The 16,245-nt window shown below is 43.5% G+C and overlaps 1 protein-coding gene and 1 long non-coding RNA gene across 5 annotated transcripts in view; one reads left to right on the top strand and one right to left on the bottom strand.

The window, feature by feature from the left end:
- Window positions 1–16,245, bottom strand: part of TLR5 (toll like receptor 5) — a 32,784-nt gene that overhangs the window by 13,596 nt on the left and 2,943 nt on the right. Inside the window, 1 exon segment of the mRNA XM_050316478.1 lies at window positions 11,649–11,741. Coding sequence (XP_050172435.1) covers window positions 11,649–11,671 — 23 coding nt within the window. The 5' untranslated portion in view covers window positions 11,672–11,741.
- LOC126640575 (uncharacterized) lies at window positions 4,436–6,613 on the top strand. 4 transcript variants are annotated; one of them, XR_007629090.1, is made up of 3 exons: window positions 4,436–4,540; window positions 5,352–5,427; window positions 6,067–6,613. It is a non-coding gene; the product is annotated as an uncharacterized LOC126640575 (long non-coding RNA). The 4 variants fall into 4 exon arrangements; XR_007629091.1 differs by having other exon boundaries at window positions 5,352–5,419; XR_007629092.1 differs by having other exon boundaries at window positions 4,439–4,693.

Raw genomic sequence — 16,245 nt, forward strand, 5'->3', positions numbered from 1 at the left:
TCAGTCCCATTCTTCAGATCTTGGGTCCCTTCCGGCCATCCAAATGAATAGAGTCTCCCTTGTGCAGTCTTCTCTATGTCCTCACATGTCAAAATTATGCAGGGAAATGAGAATCATTCCTACTACTTCTATCAAGTGCATAACAAAATATCCTTGTCTAATGCCCTAATATCATTCATATTTTCTTCACTCATGGCAAAAACTGTGGGAATCTTTCCCAGAGGCTGGTGATATACACTGGCTGTGAAGGACTATTTGTATTTGGCACTTGGAAAAATTTCCAGAAAAAACCCCCAAAGACCTTCAAAGAGCATCCTTTTCCTTTTAATCTAACAGAAAGCCTTACTGACAAGGAGTTTGTAATATTTATCTAGGCCATAAAAAAGATCTCGAAAGATATACTGCAAACAGTAAACCTTTGTTCTTAGACCGGTCAGATAAAGGCCAACTGCTATTGTGAAAATTTGTATTGCTGCTTTTATCTGATTAGATCAAATCTACTTACTGAAAGAAAAGTAAAGCTCCAAGCTTTTGCCCAGGCTCTAAGCCATCATAATATATGCATTTGTGCTCATAAAAAGTTGAGCAGTGTAAACACACTTTTCATCGTGGGGCCCCTCTAGCCAATTACAACCTAAAAAAGAAACTATTTCATTCATCATATGATTAATGAGTATGTCCCTTCTCACCCCCTCAGCATCTCCCTCAAGTTGCTAGGATTCTTAACTATAATATAGCATTTTCCAGCTTAAAATCGGGAAGCATCTTATAAGGCAAGTGAGTAGTGTGGCAGTTGCTATCACTGATGGAGAAAAACATAAGGCAGTAAGGCATTTAATGACCTGACAGAGCAGAAGGACCATAAAATTCAGCCACTGGTTTTGGTGTAATGATGTAGTTCCTGTTTGTATTTATTTGTTTTGATATCCCATCAGATTGTATGATGAAACGCAAACACGCAAAGACAGATGCGATTCCTCTAATTATAGGGTAAGAGTTCTTTAAAAGAAAACAGTCCCCAGAAGGATAAGAAAATAAACTTGAGAAAAAAACACGCTCTGGGCTATTTCTCCAGAGGACAGTAGTAAATTGGATAGGCAGAGGGAGGGTGCTGTAGCCCCAGTTCAGTCGTTTTTAGCCGCTGGCAGAGTTTTAAGTTGTCTCCCTGCTGATTAGCACCAGGCTGCTCCTTTCCCTGCCTGAGCAACCAGCCGGGCTGGTTGTTCCAGTGAAGCTCCCCAGTGCTGGGCACTGGTCCATCTGCCAGTCCCAGGCAGCCCAGCCTCCTCCACCTCTGTGTCTCAGAGGGGATGATGAAGGCAGAGGGCTTCAAAAGAGGACCAGCAAGGTTTCCTACACTCTTCCAGGTCCTAAGGAAATAGGGCTTCAGCAAGGGCAGTGAAGATTCAGGGGGTTATCGGGGTTTTTTTTTTCAAGTTGTTGCTACTGTTGTTTCCCAGTAGAGATGCTTGTTCAAAGCTGCACAAACCACCTAGTAGTCACAGTGACCAATCAGATATTATCACCTTACATCCTGAGTCCATGTTTTCCTTTTTTCTCTGAAAAATGTCACGTAACAAGTGCCTAGTCTAGACTAGAAGTCACTCCAGGGAAGAAACATTTCCTTCTTATTAGCTTCCCTTCCCTCTTAGCTATCATTTTGGACTGTGTTTTTCACACAGTGGATTTAGCCTAAGAGCACAATGTCCTTTTTTTTGTGCTTGCAGGATAATTAGAAGCAGAGAGGATTTAAGCTCTCACCTGGAAGAGATCAAAGTGATAATAGCAGAGGAGTCTCAAGAATGACAGTCAAGTTTTCAACTTAGAGGAGGCCAGCTTTCACAGATGAGACAGAAATTCTTGAGGAAGCAGCAGGAAGTGGAGAAGCAGCATTCAGACGGTAACTCCTGCGGTCACAAGCAGAGCTCTGTACAGCCTTACCTGCAAAAGTAACCTTTTCATAACACTCATCAGCACTGTCGTGCCTGTGAAAAAGTGGTCATGCATAAAACTGGTAATGGGTTGGTAGCCTGAGGTCAGCAAAGGTGACTAACTGGCTAGCCAGAGGGGGAATGGCATGGTCACCCCTCCTGCACTCCTGGGACCCAATCTGGACGTGTTATTTATTAAAGAACTCTTTAAAAAGTAGAGAGACAGGTGCCTGAATATGTGGAGCCAAATGGAACAAATGATAACAAAGAAATGGATGCTTTTGCAAGTTTGGTTCCCCCCCACACACGCACATATATTTTAATAAAGCAATCAAAAGATAACAAGCTGCAAATGTCCAGTGATGAAAGAACCATAAATATAATACAAAGAGAGATGAAATCTGCCCAGCATTTAACTGAAATTAGAAACCCACTCCACTCTTTCCTGGAATGGAGATGTTGAAAGGATAGTTTCTGAATTTCTTTGAAATTGGCTTTAGATCTGAATAAATTTGAATTAGCTCTTGGTGGTGGAGGAGAAAAATGTGAAAATTTCGCTCACTAGTATGGCTATCATAATTTTGTACTGTAGAACCAATGATACAATGAAGACCTACCAAGTGAAGAAGACAGAAAAGTAGCTGGTAGCCTTCCTGAAACCATTCCTGTTGGGAGGCTGTTGGTGAGTGAGTTGTTCCATCGACTCACAGCATGGCAGTAGCATCCCAGGGCTCACTTGCATATATATTCCAGGTCAAGTGCTTGTGTACTGATTATCCATATACAAGATGGTCCCAACCCAATCAAGAATAGCTGTCACACAGGCTAACCTGCATGAAAGTCATTTAGAGTGGAAGCAGGGGACCAAATTAAACACTCCGTGCAGTGCTTGTAGAAAGACATGTACCTGATTTCTGAATCCATAAAGACCTGCAGTCTGACACCTAGGGACTGCCGAAACAGAAATCTCCATGCAGGTTATATTTTAAATTCTGTCCCTACCCAGCTCTTCCTGGAGGGAAAGCTAGCTATGTCTTCATTAAGCACATTAATCTATCAAGCTGCTCTCAGTTCTGTTCTCTGCACAATGCAACTCCAAACCCTTTTATCTCACACACACCCATTCACTCTGGAAACACTGGTTATTCTGGGCTGGAGGCACTCTCTTCTTCTGTTACAGCTCTTCCAGCTGAGTGAATAATGTTCAAGAGCTGCTAAATCAAAGACGCGCTTCAGCCTACTCAGGGGTTAGGGGATGCTTCGTATGGGGCCAAGGGAGGGCAGGGAGAACTGCTCTGGGCAGCTTCCATGTTCTGGCTATGCACATGTTGAACCCAGAAAGCAATCCTTAGAGAACACCTTGGAAGCCTTTCTTGTCCTCTCCTCTAGTTGCTGCCTCTTACCATCTCAATCAGTTTCTTGCACAATGACGCAGCTTCACACGGAAGCTGGAGGAGGCCAAAATTAGCCTGTTGACAATTAGGAGGAAGACATATATCCCGTTTCCCCCCAGGCAGAGGACGGAAAGGATTGAACTCTCCCACAACCTGGGTGAATGCTCCCAGCCATAAGCCATAGAATCAAAGACGTGCAGTAACAGTTCACCACTCCATTTTAAAACACTACTGTTCTTTGGGCTGGGTCTGAGCTAGAAGCATGCCTACACCTGTACCATGTAGCTGGATTAGGTGTTGGCTGGTCAGCCCTGCCAGACTCGGGCACTGCTGGGTGTCTGCAAAAGCAAAACGTTTCATGCTCCAGTACTCGAAGTACCGAAATGCAGGGACATCCAGCAGGCTGGACTCTTCCAAGGCCAGGTGCAGGAGTTTCTCATCAAGTCCCACCTCCGATACCTTTGTGCCTCTTAGGGACTTTATACCCCACTTACCTATTTTCCCCCATAAAATGAGGGTAATAATCCTTGTTTGCCTTGGGGGAGGTGGGGGGAGGGAGGGGGGAAGGGAATGAATGCTAAGTTACATACTGCTTTGAAAAATGCAGAAGTGCAACCCTGGCGCCAAAACATTCTCCTAGGGGTGGATATCCTTATTTCCTGGCGACTGAAAAGGGAAAGAGACAGAGAGGGGAGTGGGAGTGTGACCACCAACCCTCGGGCTGGCGTGGGCTGTGAAGGAGCCGTGTAAGGCTGCCGCTCAGACCCCCGGCTCCCACCCGTATCCCGGTGTCCCGGCTCACCCACCTCCCGCCGGCCCGGCCCGGGGCGGAGCGGAGCGGAGCTGCCGCACACGGAAAGCCGGGCGGCGCCGGGGAAAAGGCTGGGAACAGCCGCGGCCCCGGGAGCGCCCCCCGCGCCTGTCCCCCCGCGTTATTCCCCGCATACACACCGTCCGGCTGGAGCGGGGCAGCCTGCCCGGCGCGCAGGGAATGTCTGAGGAGCGGTGCCGGCGGGGGAAGCACGGCCGTCCGGGCCGAGCCCGCGGCGGGGAGGGCAGTGTTCACAGCGGCCGGGGACAGAGCTGCGGCCGGGGACAGAGCTGCGGCCGGGGACAGAGCTGCGGCCGGGGACAGAGCTGCGGCCGGGCCGCCTGCGAGCGCCACAGAGAGCTGGGGTGCCGCAGGGGCAAGGCCTGGAGCAGAGCGGTGGTTGTGTGCGTACGGAATGGGAAGAAAAAAAAAATAAATATTTAAAAAATCAGAATCACCAAGGGAGAAACACTGGGAGGGAACTTCCCCAGCAGAGTGAAAGTCCTCTGCCGCTCCTAAAGACCGGCTGCTGGGATACCGAACTCTGGGGCCCCAGTGTAAGGACATGAGTGTTGGAGCACGTCCAGAGGACCGCGAAGCTGCTCAGAGGGCTGGAGCACTTCTGTGAAGTCAGGCTGAGAGAACTGGGGTTGTTCAGCTTGGAGAAGGCTTCACAGAGACCTTATAGCATATTCCAGTTACTTAAAGGGGGCTTACAAGAAAGTTGGAGAGGGGCTTTTTACAAGGACTTGTGATAGGACAAGGGGGAGTGGCTTTCAATTGAAAGAGGGTATGTTTAAACTGGGTATTGGGAAGAAATTCTTCACTACGAGGGTGGTGAGGCACTGGCACAGGTTTCCCAGAGAAGCTGTGGATGCCCTTTCCCTGGAAGTGTTCAAGGCCAGGTTGGATGGGGCTTTGAACAGCTTGCTCTAATGGAAGGTGTCCCTGCCCGTGGCAGGGGTGGAACTAGATGATCTTTAAAAGTCCCTTCCAACCCAAACCATTCTATGGTTCTGATTCTATGGGAAGGAGTCAGGCAAGGGGAAAGCAGACTGAGGGATGCAGCCAGGGCACAGGAGCAAGCTTTTGTGGGCTTTGCTACATTTTAATCTGTAGGAGATGATCACACCAATTCATCTCAGTCTAAGCAATGTGAAAATTTGTGTTTGCTGGCTGCTTGGTGCTTGAGCTGTTTCTTTTGGTCTTTTGCAGATGGAAAGAGCCTCTTACCTCCAATACCACTGAGTCTCTGATGTGCTCGTATCTGACCCAAGATAACTGTAAGCAGGTTGATCCTCTACTCACATTGTTATCCTACTTCTAATGGTCATTATATTCCATTTCTTACATTACCTTATACTAAGTGGAACTTAACTTCTTCCTAAAGAAGTTAAGATTGAAAGATAGATCTGTAACTGAAGTAATTTATTTGCCTGTTACTGTAATTATTGAAGAGGAATCCAGGAGTGAAAAGGGAAGGTAAAAGAGAGGACAGAGTAATTTTTATATTAAAAAAATATAGTAATTTAAATTTTCAGATTGTACTGAAGTAAAATTTCTGGAAATTGATGCTGTTTGAAAAATTGGCAATCTCTGAGCTAACTCTTGAGCGCACTGCTGGCTGGCCTTATCTGCAGCAGTGACTCAGGGATTTATTAACATTGCATGGGAGACATAGGAGCCTAAAGCATTGGATCTACAACATACATCATGTTAACCAAAGCATGACCTAATCTGGACAGTTGGAAATGCAGAACTGAGGGCCATGTCTTAAGATTCATCTTTTAAATAAAATGAGGCTCCACTCTGTTGGGGTTGCACAACTCTCAGCCTCTTTCGGAATTAAGTGCCTAAGGCAGCTCTTGCTGAGTTATAGACCCTTCTTCAGCCCAGGTTGCTTCTTCTGGAGCCTTTCTCTTCCTAATAGGATGTGAACTCTGCTTCTGTCTCTGATGACCCCTGATGTCCCCCCGGATCATGAGGATATCTACACAGGAAATTCTCTTTCTCACTTGAACTGTTCTGCTTGGTATGGAATCAACTGGGCCTGAGATGACACCAAAGTATCCATCTTCATACTAATCTGGGTTATGTACTTTAATTACTAATACTTATTGTCACTCTTGTATTAAGTCCTTAAAAGTGACTGCATATGTATGTATTTTAATGGTCTCTCTGGTTGCCTGGGATATGTTTTACTTATGTTAAATCAGGTGAGAGATTACAACACACCCTGGCACTGAAACTGTATTTCTAAGGCCACTGAAAACAGGACCTCTGTGTTGGAATAGTGTGTTTAAACAAAACACAGGGAACTGGAGAGAGCCCAACAAACCAGTTTAGGAAAAGTCTTATAGAATTCTGTCAGGTCATGTGGAATATTAGAGAAGTATCTGGGAGCACCCATTGTTTTGTGCAAATTTACAGTGTGAAGTTGTGATACTTATGCTCAAAAAAAAAAACCCCAAAACTTATTTTCTGTTTGTTCCTGCTTCTCTCTTATAGTTGAATAGATGAAACTGGATACTTTAAGTTCTGAATATTTTCAAGATTACTCTTAGCTGTAAATAAGTAACTCTCTTTTCTACTGAGTCTACCACCACAGCACCTCTTTTTATGTGGTGACAGTAAAAACCAGCATCAAGATTTAACCATGTGTGCCCCCAGTTCACACATCACAATGTGTGTTTAGGGTGGATACTTCACTTATATAGCTCGTTGTTGCAGGTGGGAGGCATCCAGGATCTTGTCAAGGTCCTGATTTTGTGGATCCTGACAGCTCTCACTGTTTGCCCATACATCTAAATGGATGAGATATTTTATGCTGAAGCAAGGCCTGGAATGCAGGGACAGTTTAGGTGCCAGCTAAGCCTGTTTCAGTTTGTGAATAAAAGCTTTAGAAGTGGCTGAAGCAGCAGGTAAGCAGGACTGCTGTCCTTTCATGGCTATAGTATTTAAGCATCTTTTTATTTAATACCTAATGTATGTTTCAGCATGGAAGCAAGGTATTCACTGCTGCTTTTTGTACAGTCAACTGCTGCTGACAAGTGGTCATGAATTTACAGGAGTGTTTTTTGCAAAAGCTCCTTCTAAGTTATGGTTGAAAATCCAACCTGGAACTTTTTTGTTTGGTGCATTGCCTGATTTATCATGGAACACTCCTCACTACTATTCCAACTGCAGACTGAATTAAATCTTTTTGATTCTGTTATTAAAAACCTCGAGGTTTCAAATGCATAAATCACAGGACTCTATAAAAAGGATGTCAATGTATGCAGCTACTGTGGTTGGGTAACTCAGAAAGAAACAGCTAAGTTGTTTGTTAATGCAGCTGTATTTTCTGTAGCAATGTGCTGACATCTTTCAGATGCCTTTCTGCACAGAGAAAGTAATGTAATTCCAAATGATGCAGATGAGCATGTTATGCATGTTACATTTTGATGACAAAAGGCACACCTACACAACCATCTCATGTTGTTCTGTCACCTGCAAGAAACGATGGAAACTAAAACAAAAGCTGTCTTCCTGCCAAGGTGTCTGTGTTGAGCAGAGACATGTTTCTTGCTCCTCTGTTGTCTTATGCAAGTCACATACACACAGCAAGCTAGACACCTAGCAGCACTACAAGGAATTAGGAAAGAGGGGGAAAAGGAAAGATGTCCTCTCCATTATACACGTGAAAACACCAAAAATTAGGAACAATTACTTACAGAATTTTACTCTCTCCTAGATTTATGCAGCTTCTTGAAATTAAGCCCTGAGAGACCTAATTTTAAGCATATTACTAATTTCAAGAAAATACCATACATGAAGGTTCATTTATGAAAGGTCAGTAAATGCTCTAACAGATTTTGTACAAGTAATCATTTGTCTCACATTTTAATAAAGACAGGTTAATAGGCTGTTTGTCTCACATTTTGATAAAGACAGGTTAATAGGCTGTTTCTTGCCATGGCTTATCACTAGCTATGATGTCTTCTACTGATGTGCTGGTAATATTTCCAGTGTATCCCACTCCATTTTAAACATGCTAATAAAATACATTAATAATGTGCAACCTTTATAAGCCCCCTTGAAATGCAACTAGGATATAATCTTTATTGAAATGAGACCCAAACAGGTGCTCTCTCTTGTATTTAATGGAGTGTATTTAATACTGAAAAAATGTGCTTCAAGCCAAAGAACAGCCCCTTGTGTGTGCTGGTTCTGCAAATGACATTTGCCAGTTGTAATGAACTTAGACTATGAAATTCTAAGAGCCACAGAAGGTTATCTATGGTGAATGACTAATACCTTCTAAATTAAGGTCTGTAATTGCACTCTGGTGATTAATGCATTAAATTACCAATTTCTTACATGTAAAACACTTACCAAATGTGTATCTTATTGTACCTCTGAGCTCATCTATAATGTACAACAGGCAGGTGAAATACACAATCATTTCCCCCAGGCTTATTCCAAAGCAGGCTTCCACCCACACAAGATCAATGCTGTAATAAGGTCATTATTTCTGGAGATGATCTTGCATGGGTAATGCCATTAAGTTCCTTTAGCTTATGAGTCTCAGTTAAAATTATCATAATAAATGCCAGGAATTATTTAGTTTTTTCCCACCCGGATTTCACAACAAACATAGGAAAATCGGTGATCTTCTTAATAAACCTCTAGCTTAAAAAAAAAAAAAGCCAGTTTTTTGGGAATTATTAAAGTGTTTCAGAAAGCTTTTATTGAAGCAGTCAACTCAACAGTTTGTCCACAGAATGGAGAGAATAAGAAAAGATAAAACTCTACGTGTACAAAGTTAATTATTCTCTCTTTATGCATATAGAAGAATCAAAAATGAGCCTCTGCAAATGAATTTTTTCTTGGTTTAGGGAGCATTCATTTTGATCTCAGTGTGCTTCTGTGAGCTTCATTCTTAGTGAGACTAAAGACTTTGGAGAGGCAGGTTTTTGCATTTATCTGCCTTTATAGCCTTGGCTACCACTGAGTTCAGCTACAAATATGACTGTGTTAATTTGAGCAAAGAAGAGAAAAGCAAAATCAGTAAAGGCTAACTGAGCAAAGTTTGATCAGTTGATTAAAGTGCTCTACCAGTCTCGACATAAGAATAATTCAACATATTACATTTTAGCTTAAAAACGATATTTTCATTTTAACACATGTTGAAAACAAAGTTTCATCTGTTGAAATTAACACAGTCGGATCTTTGCAAAAATATCATGTGGTAACTGTGCTTACCCTGCTTTAGATTTTCAAAAATAAAGTAAAAATATGCAAAAGGATAGTTTCAGAGGAGCTGATTCAGCCCACTCTGCTCCTCTCCCAGGTCTGAGTAAATTGTAGGAGAAAAATGTACTCCCACAGTTGAATTGTATAAAATACAGCCCCAGATTGTCTGACCTCCACAGCTGTACAGGACAAATCCCTATTTTGGGCCCTGCTGCCAGGCCAGCCAGATGCAGCAGCAGCAGCTTCCCCCTGAGGCCACTCAGAGCAGAAGGAGACCTTTGTCCACCAGCCAGCCAGCTGTTCCTGTATTCTGCAAAGAAAGGCTGACTGGAGCTGAAACCTGGTTTTATACTAACCTAAATACCTTTCAAATGCTGGGACTGTAGTAAAATAACCTGTGACACCTTTTATGTTATTGAGTTGTCTGGCATTTGTACGTGAGTGTACACGAAAGCACTAGTGCAGACTCAGGTCTCTGCTCATGGAAACCCCCTGGGAATCACACAGCACACATGGTATCCATGTAAGACAGAAAAGAGCCTCAAGAAATAAGTTTCTGCAGTGTTAACAAAAAGGGAAGATGAAGGCAAAACAAAATCCATTGGTAACACCAAAACAAATGTCCCACGAAATTGAAAACTATACATACTGATGATATGCCAAGGTTCTGCATGCAGCTGGGATTTAAAAGCCAACACCTCCACGACAGCCTTGTGAAATCCTGCTGCACTCAAGATATCTGTCAGTTAACAACTGCACATTCAGCTGGGATGGCTGGATTGCTCCATCCTGACCACTTCTCCAAACGTAAAAATGACAGATGGAACATGACATGTCACGTCGTGCCACTCAAAACCACAAAGGACAAGGAGCGTGTAAAACCAGCACATCACTTCTTGCACTCCCAGGAACATTATCCTTTTAAGAATCTCCAGAGTAATTTATTAGCAAAGCTGGTAATATCCTTGAGGAAAAAGTCCTTAATATTTTTTTCACATGGGAAGATGCGGGCAGGCAAGTCTTGATACCAGATCACATTTTTACCAAGAACCAGGAGGAAGCAATCTTCTACCCAGATTCAAGAGGAAGGGCTGCTGGGCAGCAACATGAATTCCCAAGATAGGTGGCAGCCTCTCTGCTGCTGTTTCCTCTAGCCCCTATGTCCAGGGCAGGAGAGGCCTCAGAGTGCTGCAGATAGTGGGACCTGCACCCCTAGAGAGCTGTGCCGGAGACTGTCCCAGCAGCATCCTGCCACCACAGCCCACTCTGAAGAGGTGACCTTCAACTCAGCCTCCTGCCCCACAGTAGGAAATCCCATCGACTGGGGTCTCACCTGCCAGGATAGGAAAATACAGCAGTTGTGCTACAGCTCATTGTACCTCACGCAGTGCCCGGCTTAGCCGAACTCCACTAAGTGGTGCTTTGCACTCCTGATTTTATTCTGACAGCACCTGCCAGGCAGGAGTAACTGGAGAAAGTGCTTTGAGCAGGATGTCACGTTGCTTCTGGCTTCATCCACACCTGAGAGTCCAACCTTTCAGACATGAAAAGTGTTTCACTTTTGTATGGCCTCTTTCTGTACTTTTTCTGCCTGTTTTGACTTGGCAGCAGCTTCTGCTCATTTTGTGCTATCAGTACAAGCCCTAAAACACTGCTCTTATCTACACCTGTTCCTGCCAGGGAACGTGCTGCCTAAGGAAAAAGAGATGCTGCAGAGGGTAGCCTTCTGTGCCTCCTGCCTGTGAAGCAACCATCACCTCACAAATCATATTTGCCTGAAATGGCATGCTTGCCATTTTCTGTAACCCCACACATTGCTGTTATTATTTATTTACTTTGTACATTTGAGAGAATTTCGTGTCTGGTCACCTTTGCTACTGTCTGTCCTGGCCAACGCTCCAGCACTGACAGAGCTGTGTGGGTCGAGACCCAGTACAGATGGGCTACAGTAGCATAAACTTGTGTCTCTTTTGCCCTAATGTGTATGGTGCAAATCCAGGAATAGCCTTCAGCAGTGAACAGCTGTTGTTTTCAAGAGAGCAGAATCAATTCTCTATGATCATGCCAAGTAAAGCAGTGGAGGCTCAAATGAAGCGTTTCTCAGTTATCACAAATTTGTACTTCTCAGGTTTTTTTTGCATTTTTTGTCTTCTTCGAATTATATAGGAACAGTTGTGTTAGGCATCTGCACATGTGAGTCCATCTACATCTGGAATTTAAAATCTATCACAGCCTGCTTGGCATCCATTGCCCTGTAAGCTTTCAGCATATACTTACTGCTCTCCACAATCATTCTTCATTTCTTTCTCTGTGGCTCTGTTAATTAAAGCCTCAGCTCATTTTGCTTTTAAGGTCCAAACTCTCTTCACTCTGTAAAAGAGAAAAATACTCATCAAATGTCAAAGGTCTTTGAACTGTTGTATCTGTGTAATCCCGATGATTACTCAGGACTCTCTCTGACCAGCAGCCTGGGGTTTATGCCTTCTTCACTCAGTAAACAAATCTTTTCCACAGAGCTTAAATATCTAATTGCATGACAGAGGCTGTTGCTTTCCAGGAAAAGCACTTCTGAACACATCTTGCATTAGGCTTTGAGATTTCAGTGTAATCACGGGCTAATATTTTTCTGGTTTACATGCTGGTTTTTCCTTCCAGGGTCCTAATTGTGAACGTGAGATTTGTCTGCCCTGTTGTGAACTTCCCGTTCTTCAAATGCATGACTAATCTGAAGAGAAAAATGAATGCATGGGAACAACACAACAATGAGGCTACTCCTAAGTTTTATTTTTTATTTATTTATTTTTTAAAAATTTGCCTAGTTTTCAATGCCACTCACTTTGGAGCTGATGTGAGTTGAAAATACTCACTACTACCTCCTACATCTGGGCCTGAAGGACATCCTGATACGATCTGATAGTGTTGACTGCTGCTGATGGAAAAACCTAAGAGGACAAACCAAGGGAAAAAAATTACAAAGCACAACCACAAGGAGGGTCCCATTCTGCCATGGACTGTAAATATGCCAGGCTCAGTGGGGACTGCAGTGCCCAGCAGTCCAACTTATGCAAGTAGGAGCAGCAAACGTGGGTGCTTTCAGAGACCCAAGGCCCACTGTCATTTCTTGCTGATTATTTGGGGAAAAGGCCACTCCTACTTACTACGTGTTCAGTCTTGGATCACAGAAGTAAAGTGCATCGGGTTCAGTTTTCTTTTAAGCTAATTAAATTATCAATTAAATTATTGAGAAAGGATACCCACTAACTTTCTTTATGAAGGAATATAAGATCTGAATTTATCTTGGGTGTTTTTCTTACAAATTATTTAAAGTTTTTAAATTATTTAGTCTAGAAAAAAGCATTTAGAAAATGAGGGAGAGTGGCAGGTTGTTGTTCTTCTCAGGACTGCAAACAAATTGAGGCAATGCCCCTTGTGCTGGAAACCAAAGGCAGATCTGTGAGGATGAAATTGCATTTTAAAAGTGAATTTGGATTGTAGAAAATTCTCTCAAGAAAATCTGTCTGCCTTCATGGATGGAAGTAATTTCCTCCCTTAGATATTCCAGAACAGGCAGATACTTGATTTATGCTTACTGTCTCCTAGTGACATGAAATATGGTTTGGTGACACAGTTCCAATGAGGAAACTGAAGGTCAGGGAACAATTAATCACTTTCTTGATCATAATTAATTATGAAGATATGTAGGCATTTTTAGGATACTTAGGCATCCAAAGATGAAGACAGCACCGTGCTGGGTTTAAAAAACGCCTGAGGGAACTGTCTTAATTTCACTTGCTTGTCAGTGCCTAGAGCAGCAAAAGGCAGAGCCCTATGTTGTGAAGGCTTAAATGAATGCAGAGTACTACAATGCACCCAAATAGTGCAATGCAAGTAAAATCAGAAGTCTGGGTGGAGTTTCTGGAGTCCAGAGTCCAGTTTTGCTCTAAAGGAGTGTAATGCTAAACCTCTCCCTTCCTTCAGTGGGAGCACATGGCCTTTCTTCTGCTTCTGGGAATCAGGAGATAGGAACTTCAGACTATCTGGTTAGAAAGAGCTCACTGTTGAAAGGGGTCCCAGTTCCCATCCATTTCACTGGAAACTGCATATATCCAGAGCCTTTTGTCTGTAACAGCTCCTAGATTCAAAATTTCAGGGAATAGGAGACTGTCAGACCAGAGAAAACTGAGTGAAGAGGCATCATTACCTTTAATGATGCTGCTTCTTGGAAATTTTCCCCCCACTTTTTTCATAAACTAGAGAGAACATCATCACCTACGTCTTGTAGGTATATTTATCTCCACCAAGATGTATTTGTGACAGATCAGCCCCGCACCCTAGGCCTAATTGAAATGCTGGACTCTTCACAGCTGTCATGATATCTATTTTAATGCCAGGCTTCAGCCTCTAACTTGGTCTACACTGCACAATGCTGCAATACGAATGTATGTGTAAGTAAACCTGGTAAGTTACTGTGGTAGTTCTCTTCCTAAGCAGTTGCCCAAAATCCAATGGAAAACCCAACAGGAGGCGTACAAGCAGGCAGCTGACATTACCCATTGGACTAACATTCATTTTTGCTGCAGCACTTCAGTAAAAGCCAATTATACCCAGCTCCAGTAATGGCTCTATCAGTGATAGACTGCAGACATTTATAGTCTTCCTCAATGAACAAGCTAAGCGAAGCTAAATTGTTCTGCTAAACTTTTTTAGTAAGTAATTAACCCTGAATTATTAACAACAGGCAGCTATGGTAATGGTTATGAAAGAAATAACAACTGGTTGCACAGTTATTAACACGAGAGCTCTGAAGAAGGCAGGCGAACAGCATGTGCTGCCATGGAATTAATAGAAGGGACAACGGTGGCAAATGCGATCCCCCGCAGGGCGGTACAGTCCCAGGGGCTGAGAGAGCTGCTCAAAGACACTTGCTTTGGCAAGAGCAGCATGTGCTCAGCAGTAGATGGATGGAAGTCAGAAGTGGATGGTAATAAGGAACGTTAAAAATAAATCTAGCCTCATTAGGTTAAAAAAAAAAGGAAAATATGTGAACCTGACAGCTCAGCAACTGGCAACTCTTTAGTTCAAGCAGTTATCCAGGGAACAAGAAATTCATACTGGAACACCAGGAAGCAGACAGATGAAGTGACCTGCTGGGCACCCTGTGCTCTCTAACTGGACCGTGTCAGTGCCAATTTTCTGAAGCTGTGAGCTCACCAGCTTCAGAAAGGAGGGGGTCTTTAAAAAGTCTTACCTTGAAACATCCTAAAATATAAGGCAATTCTTAAAAACCTTGGCTACAAGGTTTTTCCAGGAGCATTTGTGTGCACCTGTGAATACTGGGACAATGAAGGATGGTAAGCTGATAGTCTTGGGACCGAGGCATATAGACACACCACACATGGAGCAGTGTGGGCTCCCCTCAGTGCTCCATTCTAACCATTTTCATGGACTATTTGTCAGCAGAGTGAGGAGCTCCGTGTCCCTTCTTGTCCTCTCTTGCTGAGAACACAAATGAGCAAGGCAAATAAGAGCAACCTCTTAGGAGGGAGGGGACATGTCCTGCTGGGTGCTGCACTGCAATTAAGCAACTTGTTTTGCTTCCCAGCATGACTGAGGTGACAGGATGAAACTGGAACAACAGTGTTAGTTACCAAAAAAAAAAACCTACGAGAAAGAGAGTAGAAGGATAAGCAGAGGAGAAACAACAGCAAACACAATAAAATGGAAAAAATGGATCCAAACCAAAACCAAGGCCCTTATTGCAAGCAGAACCAGTCTGATGACACAAATGCAGAGGTGAAGGAAAAGAGATGCTGGACCACCAAACCAAGAAGCTTGCCTTCCTTCTCTGCCTCTTGACTTTCTTTTGAACCAATTGTATTAAACAAACAGCTCCCTCTGTCCTGACTGCAGAACATGGGGAACTTATCCATGTCCCCTGGACTTCATTCAAATTTAAATGTCTTTTCTTCCTTCTCCAAGTTTTTCTTTAATATATTTTATCAGGTGAATCCAATCTTCCTAGGTTATAAACAGTCCCCATGTAGCAGCTTCCCCTGGCCTGCAGGATAGCCCCTTTGCCTTGCTGAGGAAAGATGCCTCAAGAATTCCATCTGTATGGGGTCTATGTGAATTATTAAAAGTCTGCTCTGGCACCTGAACAGGAAATAACTCAATCTCAGGCTAATGCCCTTTCTGTTATTGTTAAATAACCTATCTTCCTGTCCTGGAAAATGTAGGGCTGAAAGAGTGGACTGTAGGCTACTGTGTAATGGTAGTGAGGAGAGAAATATATATTGCATGAAGTAAATTGTATACATTATTCAGGGAGAGAAGGATTTGTCTGCCTATTCTGGCTGTACATTCTGGCATCAGAGAGTGACAGGCGAAGCAGGGCCTGTCTTCCCTCCACCATAGTGCCTCCTTTCTAGTTCCTTTGGGAACCGCGTTGAGGGGACTGGTCATGCCCTTGACAGTGGGACATCTCCCTGGGTTTGGGGCAGACATTTACTTGCTCTCCTTGCTTTCTCATTCCTTCTGACCCCACTGGGCATCCACGGGAGATCAAGAACAGGAGCTTGAGATGTGCTTCTCTCATCTGTCCTACTCTTTCTCTGACAGCTGATGTGCTAAGCTGTGCTACCATCCGCAGCGCAGCACAGGGAGGAACAAACAGCTTCTGGGGCATGTGAAGCAAGTTTTGCATAAACATGACAATGGTCTCTGCGCTCCACTGCCTGAGCTGCTGTTTCTCATTGAGCTCAATAGAGATAATTGCCGAGAGAGGATTTACTTCACCTAATGCGCAGGGAGTATTAGAAGGGCTGCCTAAGACAGACCTGAAGACCAGAAAATCCCAAGTTTGGATTTGTCACAG

This window comes from Myiozetetes cayanensis, unplaced genomic scaffold (assembly GCF_022539395.1).
Source record: "Myiozetetes cayanensis isolate MyiCay16 unplaced genomic scaffold, myiCay2020 scf2-11, whole genome shotgun sequence".
In the NCBI taxonomy this organism is placed as follows: Eukaryota; Metazoa; Chordata; class Aves; order Passeriformes; family Tyrannidae; genus Myiozetetes; species Myiozetetes cayanensis.